This window comes from Phalacrocorax carbo, chromosome 6, assembly GCF_963921805.1.
Source record: "Phalacrocorax carbo chromosome 6, bPhaCar2.1, whole genome shotgun sequence".
Taxonomy (NCBI): Eukaryota; Metazoa; Chordata; class Aves; order Suliformes; family Phalacrocoracidae; genus Phalacrocorax; species Phalacrocorax carbo.
In genome coordinates, this window is record NC_087518.1 from 42,956,087 (window position 1) to 42,975,990 (window position 19,904).

Sequence of the window (19,904 nt, forward strand, 5' to 3'; positions counted from 1 at the left end):
CGCTCTTGTAACAAGTACTGTAGTAGCCACTCTGACAGAGTCAATAAATCGATCTGGGACCTGATGCAGCAGTGAGGCAGACTAATCCAATACAGCATTATCTGCAGTGGAGGTTGGGGGTGGGTGTGAGGTGGCCAGGAAATTGGCCAAGTCAAGTAAAAGCAGTACGAGGCACATAACTATAATCTTGCCTTATACTTGCTTGTTTGATCTCTGTGTGTGTGTATACATATGCGTGTGCGTATCTGAACAAATGTGCAGCTCTGCGGGAGGAAAGCACTCTGCCAATGCTGTGTCTCCAAAGTCCTTACAATATCCTAAGTCCTTACAATGCTCTGGTTGGTCACAGCACCTTGCGGTTCAGCATGGATGAGCACCCACTCTGATTTAATCATGTCAGCAGCATGGCCAATGAAATTAAAGATCTGATGACTCTCTCCCCACCACACAAAACTTAGTATCTGTTCCCCCTCTCAACTGTGCCCACCACAACAGCAGCAAGAGCTGCTGCTTGCCCATTGAAAAAAAATCTGAGCATCCCCTTCCATGTGCTCTGTACCTGCGAACATAGGAACTGTCATGTTTTGTCAGATTAAATGGTCACTTGGGTCTGGTATTATGTCTCTGACAGTGGCTGATCTCCTTTTGGGAGGAAGATCCAAGAATCCCTTTAAAGGAGATGGACCAAAATTATTTGGCCTGAGAGGAAGCTTCTTCCTAGCCCCATGCAGTAAGTGGTAGGCCTTGTAAATCCTTGTTAGTGGGGAATATGAGATTGAAAAAAATAAAAATAAAAGAAAGTATCCTGCTGAATGGAAAAAAGAAAACTGCTTTCTGGCAGAAGTTCTTCCAAGAAGGAGAACATAGTCCATTGTTATTATGAAGACTTTTCAATGAAAATGCAGAAAATCATTGCCTTTTAGAGTAATTGTTTAGCTAAAGAAAGGTTACACAGCTTGTAGAGAATTTAGTAAGAAATTAAATCTCTCCAGCTCATTCATCATATTTCTGCATTTGCCAACTCTTCCCACCAGGCCCACACTTACTTCTTCTCTCTCTTCTCCCCTACTGTGGAGCATAAGTAATGGCCATAAAACCCACAGAAAGGGTGCCTTACGCACAGGCTTCCTGTTTATTGTAAGAGGAGAAAAATGCAATAAGTTTAATTGCTCAGTTTGGGAAATTTGTCTATGTCCATTGTAAATAATTGTATGCTGTATCTATTGGAAATAGGATGCTTAGTGTTAGTTTCCAAAAAGAAGGCTAAAATGTTCACCAGAGCCTGCAAGGAGGAGGAAGAACAAGCACGGGAAAAAGGATCCCCACTGCTGCAGACTAACCCAGGCATCTCTGGACTGATTTGGCTCCAACCCACTTTGAAGATAAGGCCACATAATGATACTGGGAAGTTTTCTATGAATCTTTACCTTTATAGTGCAATATGTGCTTTCTTCTTGAGGTGTACTGTTCTCTGCTGCTTTTTAAGAACTGATCTGAGAGCAGAATTTCATACTGCTCTTCTGCACAAAAGCTCAATTAAACAGGCTTTCTGCACTGAGCTGAACAGGCCGTGAAGGGAATGGGAGTGGGGAGTGAGCCTGATTTCTGGTCACCTTTGTATCTCCTCTCTGTGGAGCACACGCTGGACTGTCATTAGCAACTGTGATCAGAGCAGCATGTTCACACTCATGCTGCACTGGGGATGCGTGGCTTTGGAGCTATTGTGTGATCAGGGGCACATCAAGAGCACCACAGCTGTGTGCGGGCTCTTTGCTCCTATCATGGTGGAACTATCTCAATTTCAGCTCAATGAAGGGTTCAGCCAGCATTTCCTTGACTAATTTCAACAAAAGAGAAAAGCAAAAAACAAAGCAAAGGCAGGATCTGAAATCTTTCAGCTTTCCAGGGTTTGAGACCTGCTGATGCTTTATAGAGATTGACACCACTTTTTCTGTGCACACTCTCTCTAGACTTATACTACATTTTTAGAGCCACCTCCAGGCTACCCTCAAGATCAGGCCACTCTAACTGCTTCCTGGGTGGAAGATGAAAGACAGCATCAAGATTCAGGTCACATATCAGTCGCTTCGTGCCACTGGTTCTGCAGCAAAACACTTTTTTCCTCAGGAATCAAAACTTTCAGTGGTCATAATCGGGCTCAAGCCTACAAGAACCCACCCTTCTTCAGTGCTCTTCAGCCCAGGCAATTACTATTAATTAAGTGGTCACATATACAACTTTCTCTTCTCACATGCTCAACTGTTCATTATAACGGTTCTGTTTTGTGTCTCTCATCTCTTACACAAATTGCAAATTGCTAGTAGGAAGGTAATCCACAAGGGTATAGGGCTCACATATGCTCAGGAACAATCTAAAATTCAGATGGCACTTTGGGCACTGTGTAACTCTGCTCTAAGTGTTGGAGACCAGCCCTTGCTTCCCATTCCCTGCAGGGTTTGGAAGAAAAGTGACCCCTCTAACTTCAGCAGCTCTAGAAGGTAGCAGTCCCACACCCCAGAATTGCGTTTTTATATCTGGTCTCTGCAGATTTCTGTTCTTTACCCAGAAGAGATGGTATTCCTGCATTTAAGTGATCTGAACCTGCCAGTACATTTGTTGCTGCGGGCCAAGAGAAGGAAAGGGGCAGTCAAGCCTCTGCTTAGAAGTGCTTTGCAGCTTAAGTTTCTTCCAAAGCCATGCATGCTGGCCTAGGGAAGTTACTTTATGGAACATGTAGTTCTCAGGGGGCTGAAATGATTTGAACAAATGCTTCCAAATTAGTGTTCTTCATCTTCATTCATGCTCAAACAGAAGCGGTGCATTTAGCCTGGAGGATAAGTATTCTTATTCTGGGGAAGAACAGTCACCTAAGTGACAAGTAGTGCTGACCTGGCTTATAAATAGTTCTGCTCAGAACCCCCAAAATGAAAGGCCTGATCTTGTTCCTGCAGCCTCTCATGTTCTCTGCATGTCTGATGCAATGTACGAGCCACACGCACCCCTTACACTTTTTCTGAACACGGACTGCTCTGCAAAGTGAAGCGGTGGCTAAGCTGTTTGCACACTGCATCAGTACCATGAAATCCTGACCTTACCCTTCCTCCCTGAGGGCCAGCAGGTGCTGCCTCTCTGACCAGAGCAATTCCTGGGTGCTAGGAAATGGGAGAAAGAGAGAAGGGTGCAGAGGCAGAAGAGGACAGGCAGCTTGTGGTACTCATTAATGAAGTACATCAACACGAGCTATGTGTGAGTCTGGCAACTCTGCGTCACTTTCTGACGGTGCGAAGGGCAGGGCACTGGGGCAGGGGCAAAAATGGAAAATCCCCATGAAGCAAGGCACATGTTTTATTTGTCAAAAGAAAAATGTGTGCACTGGTTTCTTTCTTCCATAGGGTGGCAATGGAACCTGGGCACAAAGCAGCCTCGAGGTTTCAGCTGCAGAAGCAATAGCTCTGGAGGAACTGCATTAGCTTCCTGTTCAAGGCGCTGACTTTGATCTATGAATCCTATACACGTTCAGGCCTTGCTAGCTGTGAGACTGCTTCCCTGCCTCCCCTCTGCCTGCACTGCCTCCAGCCGCAGTGAGGGGCATCACCTGCACTACATTCCTCTGAATTAAGTGTCTAGGCAGCAGTGACTGGCTGTTATCGCAGAAGGACCATCTACTCTGGAATTTGCCTCCCTTGTCTGACAGAGCTCACATCTGCTAATCTACAAGACACAGCATAAAGCTCATTTTTTTTTTTCTCATGCCCTTTGTTATAAAGCGCTGCCAGTGAAAAACTGCAGGTTGCAGTTTGCTTTTTGAAAGTATTGTGGGGAAGTAAAATAGTCTTTCCCTTGTCTCTTGAAAAGAAAGTAATTGTACAGTTAGGTTTGTACATGCACCTGAGGCATAGGGTGGTTTTTGAGAGATAAATAAAAGCCTAAAAGAAGCTACAAAGATACCGGGAGCAGATGTAAAGAAGTTAGCAATTTCCTTATTCTATAAACGTAGTATCCCTTTTGCTAAACTCCAGTAATCCCCCCACCTGGCCCCTATTTACTACAGGGCAGCATTACTCTCTTACAGACGTGTTTGACAGCATGCATTTTTGTACCTGCTCTTTATAAGGCTGGTCACAAGAGCATGGCTGTGCTTCTGAGTTTGCTGGTGTTCATACTGGTCATTTTGCTGCCTAGATAAGCTTCCTTGCCTTTTTTTTTTTTTTTCTTATATTTTATTGCAGTGTGCTAGGTAAGTTACGGGCCTTTTGTTTCAATCGGTTTGCGTTACAAAGGATGAGCTCTATCCACAGCACTGTTGTAGCTGTGTGGCTCTAGGGCCCCACCAGGGAAAGTGTGAATAGACAAGACTCTGGCTTACTACCCATGATCTGCCTGTAGCTTTGGGATTGTGCAAAGGCAGACATAGGAATAGCTTCTACTTCTGTTCTTCTAGAAAATAGTGTTATCTTTTCCTAGAGAAAGGTAAGGGAATAAATATTTGGTTTTGTGCTTAACTAACTTTTATAACTAACTGGGATGGATCTGATACAAAGTGTGTCTAGATTAGAGCGGGATTTTTCCTGAAATAGCTGGACAAGAGGGTGCATGATACACTTTCTCTCTTAAGCAGAGAAGAAAACCATTTAGCTTCTCACAGGTGGTAAAGCAGGTGATCCTCTGCCTGGGTGCCTGCAGTGGGAGGCAGTTTCTGTTCTGTGCATCCTTGTAACCTTACTGTGTACGGCACACAGGCTACTGGCAGGTAGGAGTGATTAGATGGAGCAGGCATGTGTTGCCCAGGAGCTGTTTTTAGCACCCCCCACCCCTCCGAAGTACAACTTCCAGGAAGATGTAGGGTAAGTAGGTGGCAAACAGGACTCAGACTAGTAAACAATGTTTCGTGTAGAGTGGAGCTCCAGCATGCTGAATACAGCACACTGATCCCTAAAGGAATTATGTACTATAGAGCAAAGTGAGGGCATTAGAGACCAGCAAACACCATTTAGAGTGGCGAGTGACAATGCAAACTCTGGTCACAAAGAACAGGTTACTAATTTAGTGTTACCAGCTGCACATACTCTGAGGGCATATCCTGTGTTTCACAATTACTTTCATCACTTGGTTAGGAAAAAAAAAACAACCCCAAACTCAGCACCCTTTATTCTTTATTAGTGTTGTTGCTACTGATAGGCTAGTCCCCAATTAATGTGATGGTACTTTCCCATTTCTCTACCACTCTCCTTATTACAAGTCATTGGCAATATGAGAGACGTATCTATTACTTAGTCATGAGGTATCTAGACCAGCTTGCTTTTGAAACTAAAGACTGTGTACCCCAGGCATACTGTATTTCTGATTTGCATACGGAAAAGGCGGTTAAAAAGCTGATGCCCCCATACTGCTTGTGAGTCAAGTAGCAAAAGTAAATAATTTATCAAGCAAAGGTTACAACACCTGTGCCTTTTTGTCAACATATACAGAGGATGCCAAGTCAAGTGTTTCTTCTAATAGCTCAAACAGAAATTTAGATTCAAATAACTCCCCCCCCAAGATAGGACAATTATGCGGTGAGCCACTGGAGTGGCAGAGTGATGGATGGGGTAAGCAGAGGCAGTGTATGAAAAAACAAGCCAACTGAAAAGTTTTGAAGCTGCTAAAAGCAGACAAAGCCAACAGCCCTTTTGGGGCTTTTGTTGCTGAATCAGAACTACTGACTTAAATCAGTTTGTTTCCTGGCCTTTGCTGTCATGGAGTTGTCATCCTGCTACAGCCTTTGTTGACACAGGAAGACATGCTTTTTCTAAATAAAATATATTAATTCTATAAAATTCCTTTAAGGGATTATATTTGAAGCAATGTGACGTAAATCAGAACATGCTGCTAATGGAAATGTCTACTGCTAATTTCTAAAATGCACATTAAGAAAGGCTTGTACTGGTTTTGGTTGTTTAAAAACAGCCCAGGACAGAATGATCCTTGCTCAAACCTGGCCATGCTGTTGTACATTTGTCTGCGATTTTATTCCAATGTTCTGTGAATGCCCATGAATGCCCATGTATGGGAAATATGACTTCTGCTGAACAGCGCTGTCATATCCCTGTGCACAGACCCACTTTTGCAGCACTTTAAGACTAACAATGATGATGCGTAACTAGTGTCTGTAGTCAAATGACCCACCAATTGGAAAAGAAAATCAGAGCCACCAGACAGCTGACCATAATGTTTTCTGGTACTTTGTAGCTGAACTGTAATCTTAAAAAAGCAGATGTTTAGACACAGCCTTCATTTTTATTTTGTTGTTCCAGTAGTAAAGAGTTGCTTAACCCTTATATTTAAGCTTGACTTTCAGAAGCCCTGAGTGCTCACTGCTTCCTCTTGTCTAAGGGAGCTGTGTGGGCTGGCAGTTAGTGGTCCTCAGGACCCATATCTTAGGCTGACTCTGAATGTACTATAAAAATCCTGATGGAAAGCAGCCACCCCAGCTGCTTTTAATAACACAGTCCTATGTGTTTTTATATTTTCATTTTGAAAATATCCTAGGTGATCGTCCTATACACTAATGCCCTGCAAAAAGTGCATAAAAGCATGTCTTTGTTTAGAGGAGCGCTGAGTAAATCCCAAATCATTGCAGTTAGAATTTTTACCTCACTTCTCTAATTTAAAACACAGTCAGCTTCAGAGTTGTTTCATGAATAAGTAGTGAGTTTTGCTGATAAATTATATATTTAGTATCAAGTGGGTTGTGGTGGTGTAATGATGTATAGAAGCACAGAGATGCAGCTCGAGTCAGAGACTGGAAGCCAGTCTCCTTACCCACTGCAGCATGTTTGACTTTAATTGAAAGCTGTGCTTGAGTATTGTTTTTCACTGTACAGCATTGTTATTCACGATACTGCATTACATAGAAGCACTTAAAGTAAGGCTAGAGCACTTTAAAGTGATTTAAGCCATAAATAAGGAGGATAAAAGTTTACAGTCAACAAACTTATCTGAGAAACCTAGGCTGCAGGATTCAAATAATTTTAAAATGCTTTGGAGGCTTAATACTGTTGTGTACTACATAATCAATTTACCAACTAGTAGTTTTTCAAGCCTTATGGAAAAGGTAAGTAGCATTCTCCAAAGGGTTTCAAGTTTCCTGAGCTACGAAGGAAAATACCAAATGCTTAAGGACTTTAACATTCCTGTTTCCCGATTTCAGTGTATTTCTGTGTATTCCAGTTGTTTCCAAAACAACTGGAGAAATATGATTTAAATGTAAAGGCGCATGAAAACTTGTCATGTACATGAACCAAATAAAGGGAAGAGGCCTGAAAAGTGGGGTGCAGGCTGCATTTTGTTAAGGTATGAAAAAAAATCAGAACCTGATGGGCTAAAACCCGCTCTGCACTGCTGGTGTACTTTCTGTGACCCTATTTAATGCAGAGAAGGTTTGAGATTCGATGTAGTTTAACCTGTGCTGTCGACAGAGCTATAAACTAAAGCCCCTAACAAATTGTACACAAAGAACAGATAGCAAGAAAACACATTGAGCTCACAGGCATCTGGTTGCAGCTCTGTAAACTGAAAATTGTCTGTAGTGAGTGACTTGAGTTTCACTGACAGTGTAGGTGCTGAAGCCATTGCAATGAGGAGTCTGTCTTCATGCATATAGTGGACTGTGGCATGTGACAGCCATTAAACTACACTAATTATGCAGATGCATATAAATGATTTGAAAGAACTTAACAAGAGCTAGCAGTAGTACTCCCCAATTCGCTAGTTATTTGAATTATTACTTTTTAGTCATTGTAGCCAGCTAAAAACAAAATTACAAATATTTCTTGCTGTTGACCTTTGAAAGAATTGTAACGTAGTCAAACAATCACTTAAAACTACTAACTGTGGTTGCCCTAAAGCACTAGTTCTGCTCACATTTTTATACCTTCTCCCCCATGATAATGTGATATTAAGCGCAGACTTAATTTTTTCAACATCTGGCTCAAATTAGCTGCTAACAAAACTGCCAACAACTATTTTCTTAATCGACCCTGGGAATTTGATACAGCTTGGAAAAAGCACATTTAAACCTTGTCCTTCTCCTAAAGAAACACAAATGTTTACTTGAGCTTCTGATTTGACCATAGCAGGACTATGAATTCAGTTAACGCAGCTTTATAGGCCTGCCTCGACTGGACTTTTTTCCCTTTGTGTAAGGAAACAGATGTGCTCGCAATTACAAATTCTCCTGCTCTCTCAAAGCCCACCATGCAAATGGCCAACCAGGAATTTGAGTCTATTTTTTCACATGGAAGTCATTGGAGCAGTCTCCCATTGTATCTGGTGGGGGACTAAGGTGTGCTGTTACCTGATGGGTCTCTCTGAGCTCCTTTTGGATATGCAATTAAATGCACTGCCTAGGGAACAGGTTGGAGCAGAAGTCTTTGAAAACTCAGTCCTAGAGGGAAAAATTGTGCACTAGAAGCCAATATCTTAGAAAGCAAGAGAGATCTTTCCAGTTATGAAAGCAGCGTTATTACTACATAAGCCCAAAAAAACACAACAGACAAACAAACTGCAAGTGACATTTCACTGTAGTTACTGAGACCATGTGGGTGAAGTGACAGCGGCAATGCAGCTGGCTCCGCAGGGACACGTTAGAGTACACTGAAGAAGAAGAGGCTGCAGGCATACAGAGAAGTTGAAAGCGGCCCACCTGAGTCTGTTGAGGGATATTTACAAAGCTTGGATCCCGTGGTCCAACACTGACGAATCGGTTTGCGGGGGAGGTGCTGGGTGTCGAGTAGGCTGTGAAGGGAAGGGACACATGCGTTGAGGAAGCGGCACTAGATTGCACACGAACAACACCAAAACACACTGTCTCAGAGCCACCTAAGCAGATGTTTAACATAGAAATGTGCAAACGTTTTAGAGAGCAAGAGTTTGGTTTTAGACACTGGAAAGGTTTGGTCTTACTGATGGGGATATAAACACGCAGGGGACTAGGCTGCTGGGAGACGGCTGCTTGCCAGGCAGGACAGCAACTACATGCGCTCAGGGAGAAGTGTGCTGGGGTCATCTGCGTGGCCCTCCATCCCAGAGAGCCGCTGTAGGCCCTCCCATGCTGGGATAGCACAAGAGACTTCTGTAGGTCCTGGTATTGCCCGACTGTTTTCACTCGAGTATGTGGTATCTTTGGTTTTAATGGAGTTTTGTATAGCAGTGAATTTTCTGAAGTGCTTATTAACAGAATCAGACCCTTATTTCATGCTAATCTGGCATTCTCTCTCAATATAAAGTTTTGCTTTTCATACTGCTGTGGTCTGCACTCCCTAAAATGTTCACTTGATGTGTTTGACAAACTAGGAAGATCCTTTCGGTAAAAAATTAATGTGTTGCAGTTTCACTGGGGTGGTAAGTGCAATCAGTCTGAAGGCTGAAGCTGCCTTTAAAAACTGGAATGGCTCCCATAAATGTAAAGCTATTAAATGCAATGCAAGCCAAGAACCCAGATTACTTCCAAACTTGAAGTACTTTAATGATTTTATTGTTGCATTATATTCTCCACTGCAACTGTCCTCAATGCCACGTACTTCCACATCCAAAAGCTTTCAATGCATTTTCAGTCTTCCCCTCATTTGAAAATTCTCCATGCAATCTTCCCCCTTGTTTAGTTTTTTGCATGTTCAGATCTAAATTCAAGTAACCTAAATAGATGCCTTAATACAAACAGTGATTCTGTCTATTTTAAATATATTTATAGGAATGCATTCTGCTGAATAAAATCCCCAGACAATCTAACTGTCCAATGAAGGGACAAAAAACAATGTTAAAAAGGAAGTTACTTGCCAAATTCCAGTCAAGCTAAATATAATGTTCAGGCCTCAATGTTACAGAAAAATAAAGTGAATTAAGAGTCAGAGAAGACATCGAGTTGTCTGTGTAAATGAAAGTCTGTTGCCTTTCTGAAGCCAAATGTTCAGTGAAGAGGCATCACACTGGAGGAGCCTTTGGTTTGAGACTGTACTGAATCAGACTAATGCTCCACGTCATCCACTGTACTCTCTCTTACGGAGGCTGTAAGGAGATGCACAGGGAAGAGTCAAAACAGGCGACATTTACTTTGTCATAACTTTCCCACCCTCTGATTATTTTCAGCTCAGGAACTCCCTGTATTTAATGGCCTGCAAGGAATTTCTCATTGGTGAATACCCAGTCTGCCCTTGAACCAATGAAAACATTCTGCACCCCACAAAGCCCTTTGGTGAGGAATTCCCAAGTCTGAGCATGCAGAACCACATCCTTCCCTTCCCTCTCTATCCAAGTCTCACAAACGTCTCATGATGCCTCCTAATTCTTAAAATTATATGAGACAGCTTTGCTTTCTCAAAGAGCATCCCCCTGAAATCACTCCAGAAATTGTATATCTTTTCTTTCCTACTGATCCGAGGGGAGATAAGGCACTTATGACTTCTAAGAATAAATTCTTTCCAGTTGTTTCCAGTGAGGTGAGCTTTTCTCTCCAAAAACGTAACACCTTGCTAGTACTTGAAAAAATCATGCAAGGAACACCTTTCCTTCACAAAGTTTTAAAGGAATTTTTAAGTGTACTAATTAATCTTTCTAAGATGATTTTGCAAATTGCAGTGTAGCTTGCATATTAGAGTATGAACAGGTACACTGGTTGTTATTCATATCTGCAAATCAAGGAAGAAATTAACTGAGTAGATTTGGTGAGATGGTCTCCTTGCCTTTTTACCATCTTAATTTTCACTATCTTAAATCAAAGAAGCCACAAATTTGCAAAGGGTGTACCTCTGTTGCTAGTGCCATGCATTAATATTTTTCTGTACTGCTTTTTTTTTAACTAACTACTGAACCCTATGTTATGCAAGGCTAAAAATTCCTTCTGCAGTGAGGAAAATTAACTCAAAGCTCAAAAATCAAACATCTGTTGTTTGGTTTTTCTGGTCTACTTTTAAGGAAGCAGAATGAGTGGAGAGGCCATTTAATCCCTTGGAGCAGGTAAGTTCCACTCAGAAGGGAAGGAACTCAAGATCATGTTTACAGTCCCCTGTTGGCAGATACTTTTGCTGCGATATTTGGTAGAAAATCAAAGGGAAACAATCAGAACACTGTCTTAAATAGCTTCTCTGTTCAAACAAAATTCTAAAGCATTTGAAAACTGTATAATATGCATAAAAGTCCCCTCAAACCTTGCTGGGTGAATTACTGTGTATACCTTTCTTCTGTAATGCTCCAAACTATGTTTAACTTGCTTTCTGAAAATACTTGGATGTCAGCTTGGTATTTCCTTAAGGTCACATAACTACATTGCTAAAGCCAAGAAGTGAAGAGCAGAGCACCAAAACTACATATATGCAGAGCAGACTTTACACTGGACTCTCCCAAGATGCTAGTCCCACTTCACTGTAAAATGTCACAAGATGTTTGCGGAGTGTAAGGAGCCATTTTGGCTCAGAATATTAAGCTGACATAGAATACACTTTAGGAGTGACTCCTGTTATGGTGAAATTTGGTTCAGAAAAGGGAGCAACCCAGCATTCCTTAGACTATCACCAACAGAACTTTTAGCCATATCTTACTGTCTTCATAGAAATACCCTTGTTTGACTTGGAGGTGGGATTCCTGGAAGTCTTACCACTTCTGATCCCTATACTCTGTGCCGAAATTAGGACGGAGCAAACTGCTCTCGCTGGTTAAAGCTGGGTCATATTATATTACAGTATACATAGCTAAGCCTATGGTGGGATCTTCAAACTCTTTTTTAGGAAAGGGAAAAGCCAAACCATGGAAAGGAACAGAAGCCAGGTCTCTCAGGCAGAGACCAGGCTTTGCTCCATGGGAATTCCATAGATCTACACTGGTTTACACTAGCTGATAACTGGCCCATTGGGCTTGAATAGAAACATCTTCCTGCCCAGCCTAGTCTTTCTCCTACTGGAATTCACTAAAGATTGTTTGCAACATCATAGCCCATAGCCAAGGAAATGAATATGATGCCACAAATTTGCTATGATACTTCACTTCAGGAACAAGCAAAAGAGGAGTTGGCAGAGAAAGAACATTGCTCACAGAGACAGCTTTGATATTTAGCCAAAATGGCAAGAAATTGTATGAAAGACAAGACAAACAAGCAGTTTTGGGGATGTCATGTATTTTAAAGTTGCCTGCAGTAGGAGAATGTTAATTTAAAATATACTTTCCTGAAATAATTTCGATTAATTATAGGAATGTGTCATTAATCAGACAGTTCTGGATTAAAAGGACAAGCTTTTGGTTGGTAAAGATGATTTGGGTGAGTGATAACCTAATGTACTACTAGGTCTTTCTTTTACAGACCAAGATGACAGGTACATGTGCTTGATACAAACAGCTGCACTGTTTCACAAAGGACTAAGAGTTACTTTAGCTGTTGTGGAGTTGTAGTGAGAGAATTAACCAGAGGAACACAGTGCAGTACAGCAATTCCTACTGCAACCCATTCTGCAGCTGAGTATCTGGGAACTGCAAATTCTAACAATTTAAATGATACAGTCATCACCCTCTTTTTTATGGATGGGGAAAGGAGTGAACAAAAAGCTAAAATGGCTTGCCCGGAGGGTGCTCAGTCAATGCATAGCAGAGAAAGGGAGAGAAATCCAATCCGATTATGAATCCAGTACTATACCCACAAGATCATTCTTCTCATCCTGACACAAATGCTGTTTAACCCGAGAACTGCTTTGTGCAAAGGGACATTAACCGATAACGATCTTGCCCAACAAGAGAAAATAGCTAAGTTTCTCCCCATGTAGAGTAATGAACCTTAGAAAACGACATTTAGTTTTAAAAAGCTCTTTAAAAATCATGATATACAGGATGGCAGTACCTTCGACTCTGCATAGGAATGAGGGCCACAGATTCTAACACTCAGATTCAGTTATGATAAAGTCCAACTGGCATGTGGTGGAGGTGGTGTTTTCTTTGGGCAATGAGATATTAAACCCAGAAACTGTCAAGTTCAAGAAAATAATTGTGTTGTGTTTGTTACGGGTTACAAACCAAACAAAATCAAGAAGAGATCTCAGATAAGATAATTCTGGGACTGCTTCTGATATCAAGGATGTGTTATATTGAAAAGGCTTTTTATGGAGGAAAAATGAACCCTCTAAAACTTCATGAATCCCATCTCCATTGTGTCATCTCACTGAGGAAACTGCTGGCTTTCCAAAGGGATAGGATTCGCAGCTGAAATTTTCAGCTCCCAGAGCATGCCTGGCCACCCAGTAGCGGCAAATCCCTGGTGTGCATCTCCAGAGGCTCTTCCTTCCTTGGACAGCACTAATGTTCATGTTTTGGTTAATGTCACAGCTGGAGAGTTTCACTATTGCTCTGAGAATCATTAACCACCTTGTTGTGATTTTTAGCTCTCATTCCCAGGAGGCCATGCTGTATTGAACAGCTGCTCCTGGCTCCTGCACCCCTCAGGAGGGCCATATTCCAATTTTTGGTAGGGCCGTAACTGCATTTTGTTTCTGCAGAGGGCTTTCTGCTAGACCAAAAAAGGGAAGGAGAATAGATCAAATGCCAACCCCTTTCACTCCATTTCCTTGAGGGGGGGCTTCATTCTCTTCCACAGAGCTAAGGAGAGAGTCTGGCCAAAATCTAACATCATTCCTGCCTTTGTTGCATAAGTGACTTTCCAATATCCTAAAGCTCTGCAGGGCAGTCAGCCATAACCCAGCGACACTCCCAGAACCGGTGCACTCGAGCAGTGCGTAACCATGGAAAACACCTTTTTGAGCAGCTTTTATGAAACTCTGATGAATCTCTACTTGCTGTTTGAAGGCCAATATTTAGTTAAGAAAAAAATAAACACCGATGAAAATAGAGGGTCGGTACTGATTGACACATTAAATGGAGTCCAGTGGGCCCTTCCAGTAAACTCTCACTGTGAGGCTAGGAAACTTAGGTTTGTTTTACTCTTTATGTGGCCAGCCACTTCCACTGGCTTTGGTATATATGTAAGATTTTTTCTTAGAAAATATTTCCTATAATCTACTTTTCTGTAAAATTTGTCCCTAAATTAAATTATATGCTTCTTTACAACTCAAGTTACTATTATTCAGAACCCTTACCAAAAAAGATGCATGCCTGAATACGTACAGAACTATATGTTTAGACATCAGCGTGGCTAATTAACAAACAGTAATTATTTTCCTAATCTTTTGTTTAAATACCATTAAACGGCTGCTCTTGAGAAAATCTCGATTCCCAATTAATGTGGCAGCTGTCTGCTGAACACAGAGCCAGTGACCAGCCTGAACCGATACCAATGGTGGTGTTCTGCGAACTTCAGTGGATAAATGTCAGTTTTTATGCCAGCTAAGAATGAGGACAGACACGCTTTTAGCTTGTTTATATGATCACAGTATCACAAAAATTAAGCATTAAGATTACTGCTAAAATGATGTTGGGAATTTTTTTCTTTTAGACACCACACACTGCCAGTAAACTGAGTCACAACTGTAATGACAAATATATACTGACCTAGTTTCATTTTTCCCAGTTCTGAAGACAAGGAAATAGTAAGGCATTGCTGATTGTATTCAGTGATAACTATGACTAAACATTAACCTTTTAGATTCCACCAGTCTTATTGATAGGACTTAAAAGACAGTATCTCCCATCAGAGAGTGTCAAAACTTCCTGATAGCACAAGTGTTGGTCTAAGGTCAGAAAGAAGAGTGGAGGGGAGGGAATGAATCAACTTCTTAGCTCAACAAAAATCTGCTGATCAATTCTAGAAGTCCTGATTCTATAAGATCATGTTCACAATCTTACCAGACTGTCTCATACTAAAACCCATTTTAATTTCTAAGCGAGCCAGAGCATCTTGCTGAATTTGCAGTTGTGCACTATCGCGTAGCAGAAGGCAATGCAGAACTCCAAGAGCTACCAGATTTTAAAAATGCCCCCTGGAACCTGTGCAAATCTCCTGAACAGTATATAAAGCTTTAAAAATGTGGGCTTCACATGGTCTGAATAGCGAATACCTCTTTGCACATCAAGCAGTGGTTGCATATAGCATTTAAATAATAAGCTTGAAAAGCACACAAAGGGATTTGCTCTTTCGATTAGATTGATTTTTGTTTGTGGATGTTATTTGGACTCCCTTCACTGTGGAGCAAGTCCCCTACAGTTGCCATTAAAGCACTGAAAGCTTCCCTTTTGTTTTTAAATGTCAGTTTGAGCATAGCTTCATTAAATCATTTCACAATTAACTCCCTGAACATCCAGACTTTTTTAAAGCATCAAACCCAGCTGAATCACATTTGTTTCCCAGAAGAGTGAGTCCAAAGTGGTATCCCCAAGTGTGTATCCAGGAATTTGTATATTTGACTTGTGGCTACACAAAATACATATGGGAGCCGTGTGGGTGGTGGAGAGAGGATTAAAGCTTTCTCCCTGGGCCTAAGAAATACCATAGCTTCTTGCCCAAAATGCAAGGCTCGGGAACCAAGTCATAAGGGAAAGATGTCTGGGTTTATCTAGGAAGACTTATTCCCAAAAGAACTATAAATGAACTCGAAAGAGTTGTTAGTTTAGCCCAGTATGTATAAGCAGCAATGTTTTCGATGAGGCTATCTGTCTGACTTCCATGCAGTATCTATCCTCTAAAGCCCGACTTGAGATACCAACTTGCCTCCTCATGACAGTAAACAAGATCTCAAAGGTCTGAGGTCTGTGTCACAGCTTAGCAAACTGGCCTTGATTTCTCTCATATGAGGTTATATGAAATGCCAACAAAGTCAGAAATAAAACTGTAACCTTAAGCTAACTCTTTTCTCATTAATATAAAACCAGCTCGGAATTTTGTCTATCATATACAGAGCAGAGAGCTCTCCTACTTCCCGAGAGCTGGTCCAGTCCTTATCTCTGAATAGCCAATATGATGGTGACTGCAGCATGTTACGTGCTGCTGTTAGCCCTTGGTTCCCGCTGCGTCTATACTTACTTGGAGAAGTGGGAGAGGTGGCCCCTCCTTCTGTTGATGTAGTTGGAGGTTTTGTGTCTGGCACTGGCAGAGGCACAGGCCTAGCCATTGGTGGCGGAGGTGGTGGTGGCAACATTGGGGTAGGAAGGAATGGATTGTGCACCTTGCCTTGGCTGCTACCATTGGGCTGCCAAAAAACAAGCAAACAGACAAAAATTATACTAAAAATCGGCTATTGGGAACCTCTGGTAGTAACAATCTAGTTGAAAGCTATGTGCAATACATTTACAGTTACTTGAGAGGTGGCAAAGAAACTGCTGTTGTCAAATTCTCCACTGGCTTCAAGGAACTCTGTCTCAAATCCTGTGAACCTTGTGAAACTACAGAAATTCTTGTTTTTCAACATTTGTTGTATTAGCAACTGGTCTGAACTGCCCTGGATTAAATTCTACTTCTCTTTACATTTCCTGCAGCCACTACCTACCTCATGCTCAGTGAGAGTTGCGGTATTTTTGACCCCCTAAATCCCCCAGTTTCGTGCCTCTGCTATACCTTTAGGATATCAGTGCCTAGGACTTGAGTGTAAATTTCTTAAAGATACTGCTCATTAAGAGAAAAAACAAGCATTTTGGTGGTCTTAAAAGTCATGCTGATATCTTATTACAGGAAAACGGATGACTATATATTAAAGTAACTGCTCTCCCACATCTCTTTTTGAGTTAGCAATAGTGTAATAGTGTAGCTTACAGTTTAGTTGTCATTAGGATCATATGGAGAAACAACTGAACTTAGAACTGCTTCATTTTACACATTAGGCAAAAAACCTCCTCCATTTAGGCAGAATGGGCCCAGCTATACAAGTGTGATCTTTCAATTAATCACCAGAAAAACCTGTCCATAGCAAAAGTGTTTTCAAGTACCACAAAAACAAGAAGCAGGCTTAAAAAATGCGCCACCCTTCCCTCCAAATTGTTAAGTTTACATTTAAAATGTAATACAGCCTGGACACTTGAAAATCATACAGATAGATGCCAAATACCATCATAAAGAGAAAGTAGGACAGCCTGTGAATCGGGTGTTCCATTTTAGTGACAAAAATGATGAGATCACTCTCGACAGTACTCTGCAAATTGATCTCACTGCAGTTCTTCTGGCACTGAGCACTGGCTTTTCCATTGATGATAAAAGCTCAGCTTTAAACACAGATCCATATTCTAAGTACTGCTAAAGAAAATAATATTTTAATTCCTGTTAGGGTTTCCATTAGCCTGAATTACTGGGGACAAAATACTCATACTGACAAATGCTTGGGACCTTATTTTCATTTCACCTGCTTTGGCACTGACAAAAGACCTTAAAGTCGTGTAGGTGCAAATCAGGTTTGTGCTAGAGCAAAAATGGCTCAGGGCATAAATAAGACTCAAATTCATCTGCATTTAACTTAACAGCACTCCCACTGACTTCAAAGACTGCAGTTACTAGTGTTTGCAGTAAGAAGCAATCCTTCAGGGATATTTATTTTTCCAACATCCAGCACCTTTAATAAACTATTATATTAGTGACATCTCTCAAACACTATCTTGTCTCACAATTAGGTCCCTTTCCTGCCAAGAAGACCCCTGCTGTATGTTCATTGTGAGTGTGCTAACAGTTCATAATGCTGAATGGTTTGGGATAAATTAAGCAAATGAATACTCAAGGAAAAAGAAAAGCACTATATTGATTTGTTGTCTAGACATAAATGTATCTGCTAACATATTGCAGACATTATTCAAAGCCAGTACTGGCTGGAATAAGTAGAGTCAGTTTTTCTGCTAGGGAAAGGAAAGCACCGAGAACAATATAGCTTATTAAGTAAGTGTAATAAATTAGATGCTAATAATTAAACTAATTCTCATTAACACTTTCAATCGTATGTATGTCAGGAGGGAAACAGTAATTTTGCCAGTTATTACTTCATTGGCTGGAAAAAGTCACATGCATTACATTTCATGAAATATTCAGAGCATTATTTTAGACTTGATTTACATAAATTTTATAAATTCTGTATTTGACCGGAATGCTATTTCAATAATAGCAAGATGATTCACTTTATTTAATTAAATAAAAAAAAAAGAAGAAAATGGTTATTTGAAGCTTTGGAACTCTGCTTAATTTTTCATAGAGATAAGGGGAAAAGATAACTGCTTACAGAAATAACAAACCATAATAAACTGTACTTTTAACATCTTGAGTTCAAGTACTGGTCAACTTGATCTAAAGTGCTATAAGGCAGTATTTTTTTTTTTTTTAATGAACTTAGCTGATCTGAAACATCTGTTTCTCACCCTCCCTTTTCCTGCTTCTTCCCCCCCACTCCCCTGAACTTCAAAAATAATTAATAAAAATTATTCTGCCTTCATATTTTGTTAACCCTAGTTCCACTAGGGTTACAATGCATGCAGCAAAGTCATTTGTGGAGGGACCCAAAAGGTCACTGTATCACCAGCTCCTCTGACAGTTTAAGTTAATTTCACCACAATGTGGTCAAGTGTTTTTTTGGGGAGGTTTTTTGTTGTTTTTTTTTTTTAAATATTTTTGCAGTAGCAGCATTTTTTTTTTCTTCCAGCGACTATTCAAGGTGTGTTCCTGTGTGCAATGTGCTGTTAAAATAATCCCATAATCCCATGGTTAATTTTACATAGGACAAACACTTCTGAAGAAATAAAAACGGCTTCCTTACATTTAGGAACCCCACCTGTCCAGCCTGCTGACCAGCGTCGGGGCAGACAAGTTGGACAAACTCTTTCAGAGTCTCCTGAGGATGATAGCGGATTGCTGGGTGTGAGAAGTATGGCCCAGGCTGTTGAATAATGGGTGATGTTGGAAAATGAAGAGTCGATGGTGTTGCATGTGGACTTGCTATAGGAAAGAAAACAAAGAAGTTATATAGAGTTTTGCCTTTGGAAAATAAAACAGTTTAAATCTACTGTAGTTTTACTTTTAGTCTTTTTTAAAAATGTACAGTATTGTTTATACATCTGATTTTCACAATTAATATTAGACCACATTGTGTCCTACACTCACTTCATCTAGATCCTGAAAGCCAACGGAGCGAGACATTTTGAAGGATTTTCTGTATTTTTAGTGGACACATATAAAGGAATCAGCAGTCTTTTGTGAAAGTGAAAACTATTCATCACCTTAAGAGCAGTCCTCATCAATCAGGCAATAAAAAATGTATTTGGGAGATTAGGGTTGATTTAATTGACATTTCATATAACTTCAATTTACACATATGTGTACTACACATATTGTACTATAAATGGTCGATAATTTAAAGACGGTCTAACACTTCCTGTTGTTGCGGGTTTTTTTCCACCTCAGTTTAGGAACATTTATTTTAAGTAACGTGTTTTCATCTAATGAACATGCACAAAGTGGCAAGATAGTTTTGAAAATTACATTTACATTTCTCCTGAATAATGTTAGGCTCATATCTTCAGCAAGCCCCCAGCTTGCCTTCAGGGGTGAAGTTTAATTTGGTGAATTTATGGGCCAACAAGCCACCTGGAAAATGTACTACAGTGAAGGTGTAAAGATGTAATGTACACAGGCCCATTGGCAATGACAGATTTTAACCTCAGCTGATTTCAGCAGAACTACAAGTGCAGCTGAAGAGTCTTATGCTCTCCTACATTATGTGACACCTTTGCCCAGTTCTTTGGCCTTCAGGATATATTGGGTTGGACCCTTGTGAGCTAACAGTGTTTCCACTGTTAGTTGTCACCATGAGATAGCAACTGCTGCCACACATAGTGCTGTGAATTCTCCCTTTCCCCTCTAAAATGAGAATTCACTCTTCCTTTAGAATGGCCAATTAATCTGGTTGTGCACAAACTCATCTGTACATCATAGTTTGTTTCTCACCAACCAGTCATCATTACATCCCTGTTGC

The 19,904-nt window shown here is 40.7% G+C and overlaps 1 protein-coding gene across 9 annotated transcripts in view; it reads right to left on the minus strand.

The window, feature by feature from the left end:
* NFIA (nuclear factor I A) overlaps window positions 1-19,904 on the minus strand; it is a 256,557-nt gene that overhangs the window by 21,046 nt on the left and 215,607 nt on the right. For 5 of the 9 annotated variants that reach the window (XM_064454944.1, XM_064454941.1, XM_064454945.1 and 2 more), the window contains 3 exons: window positions 18,690-18,868; window positions 15,989-16,154; window positions 8,684-8,775 (listed from right to left, as the gene is read on the minus strand). In XM_064454944.1, coding sequence (XP_064311014.1) covers window positions 8,684-8,775; window positions 15,989-16,154; window positions 18,690-18,868 — 437 coding nt within the window. The remainder of the gene's footprint in view (window positions 1-8,683; window positions 8,776-15,988; window positions 16,155-18,689; window positions 18,869-19,904) is intronic. The other 4 variants (XM_064454942.1, XM_064454949.1, XM_064454943.1 and 1 more) reach the window with 2 other exon arrangements.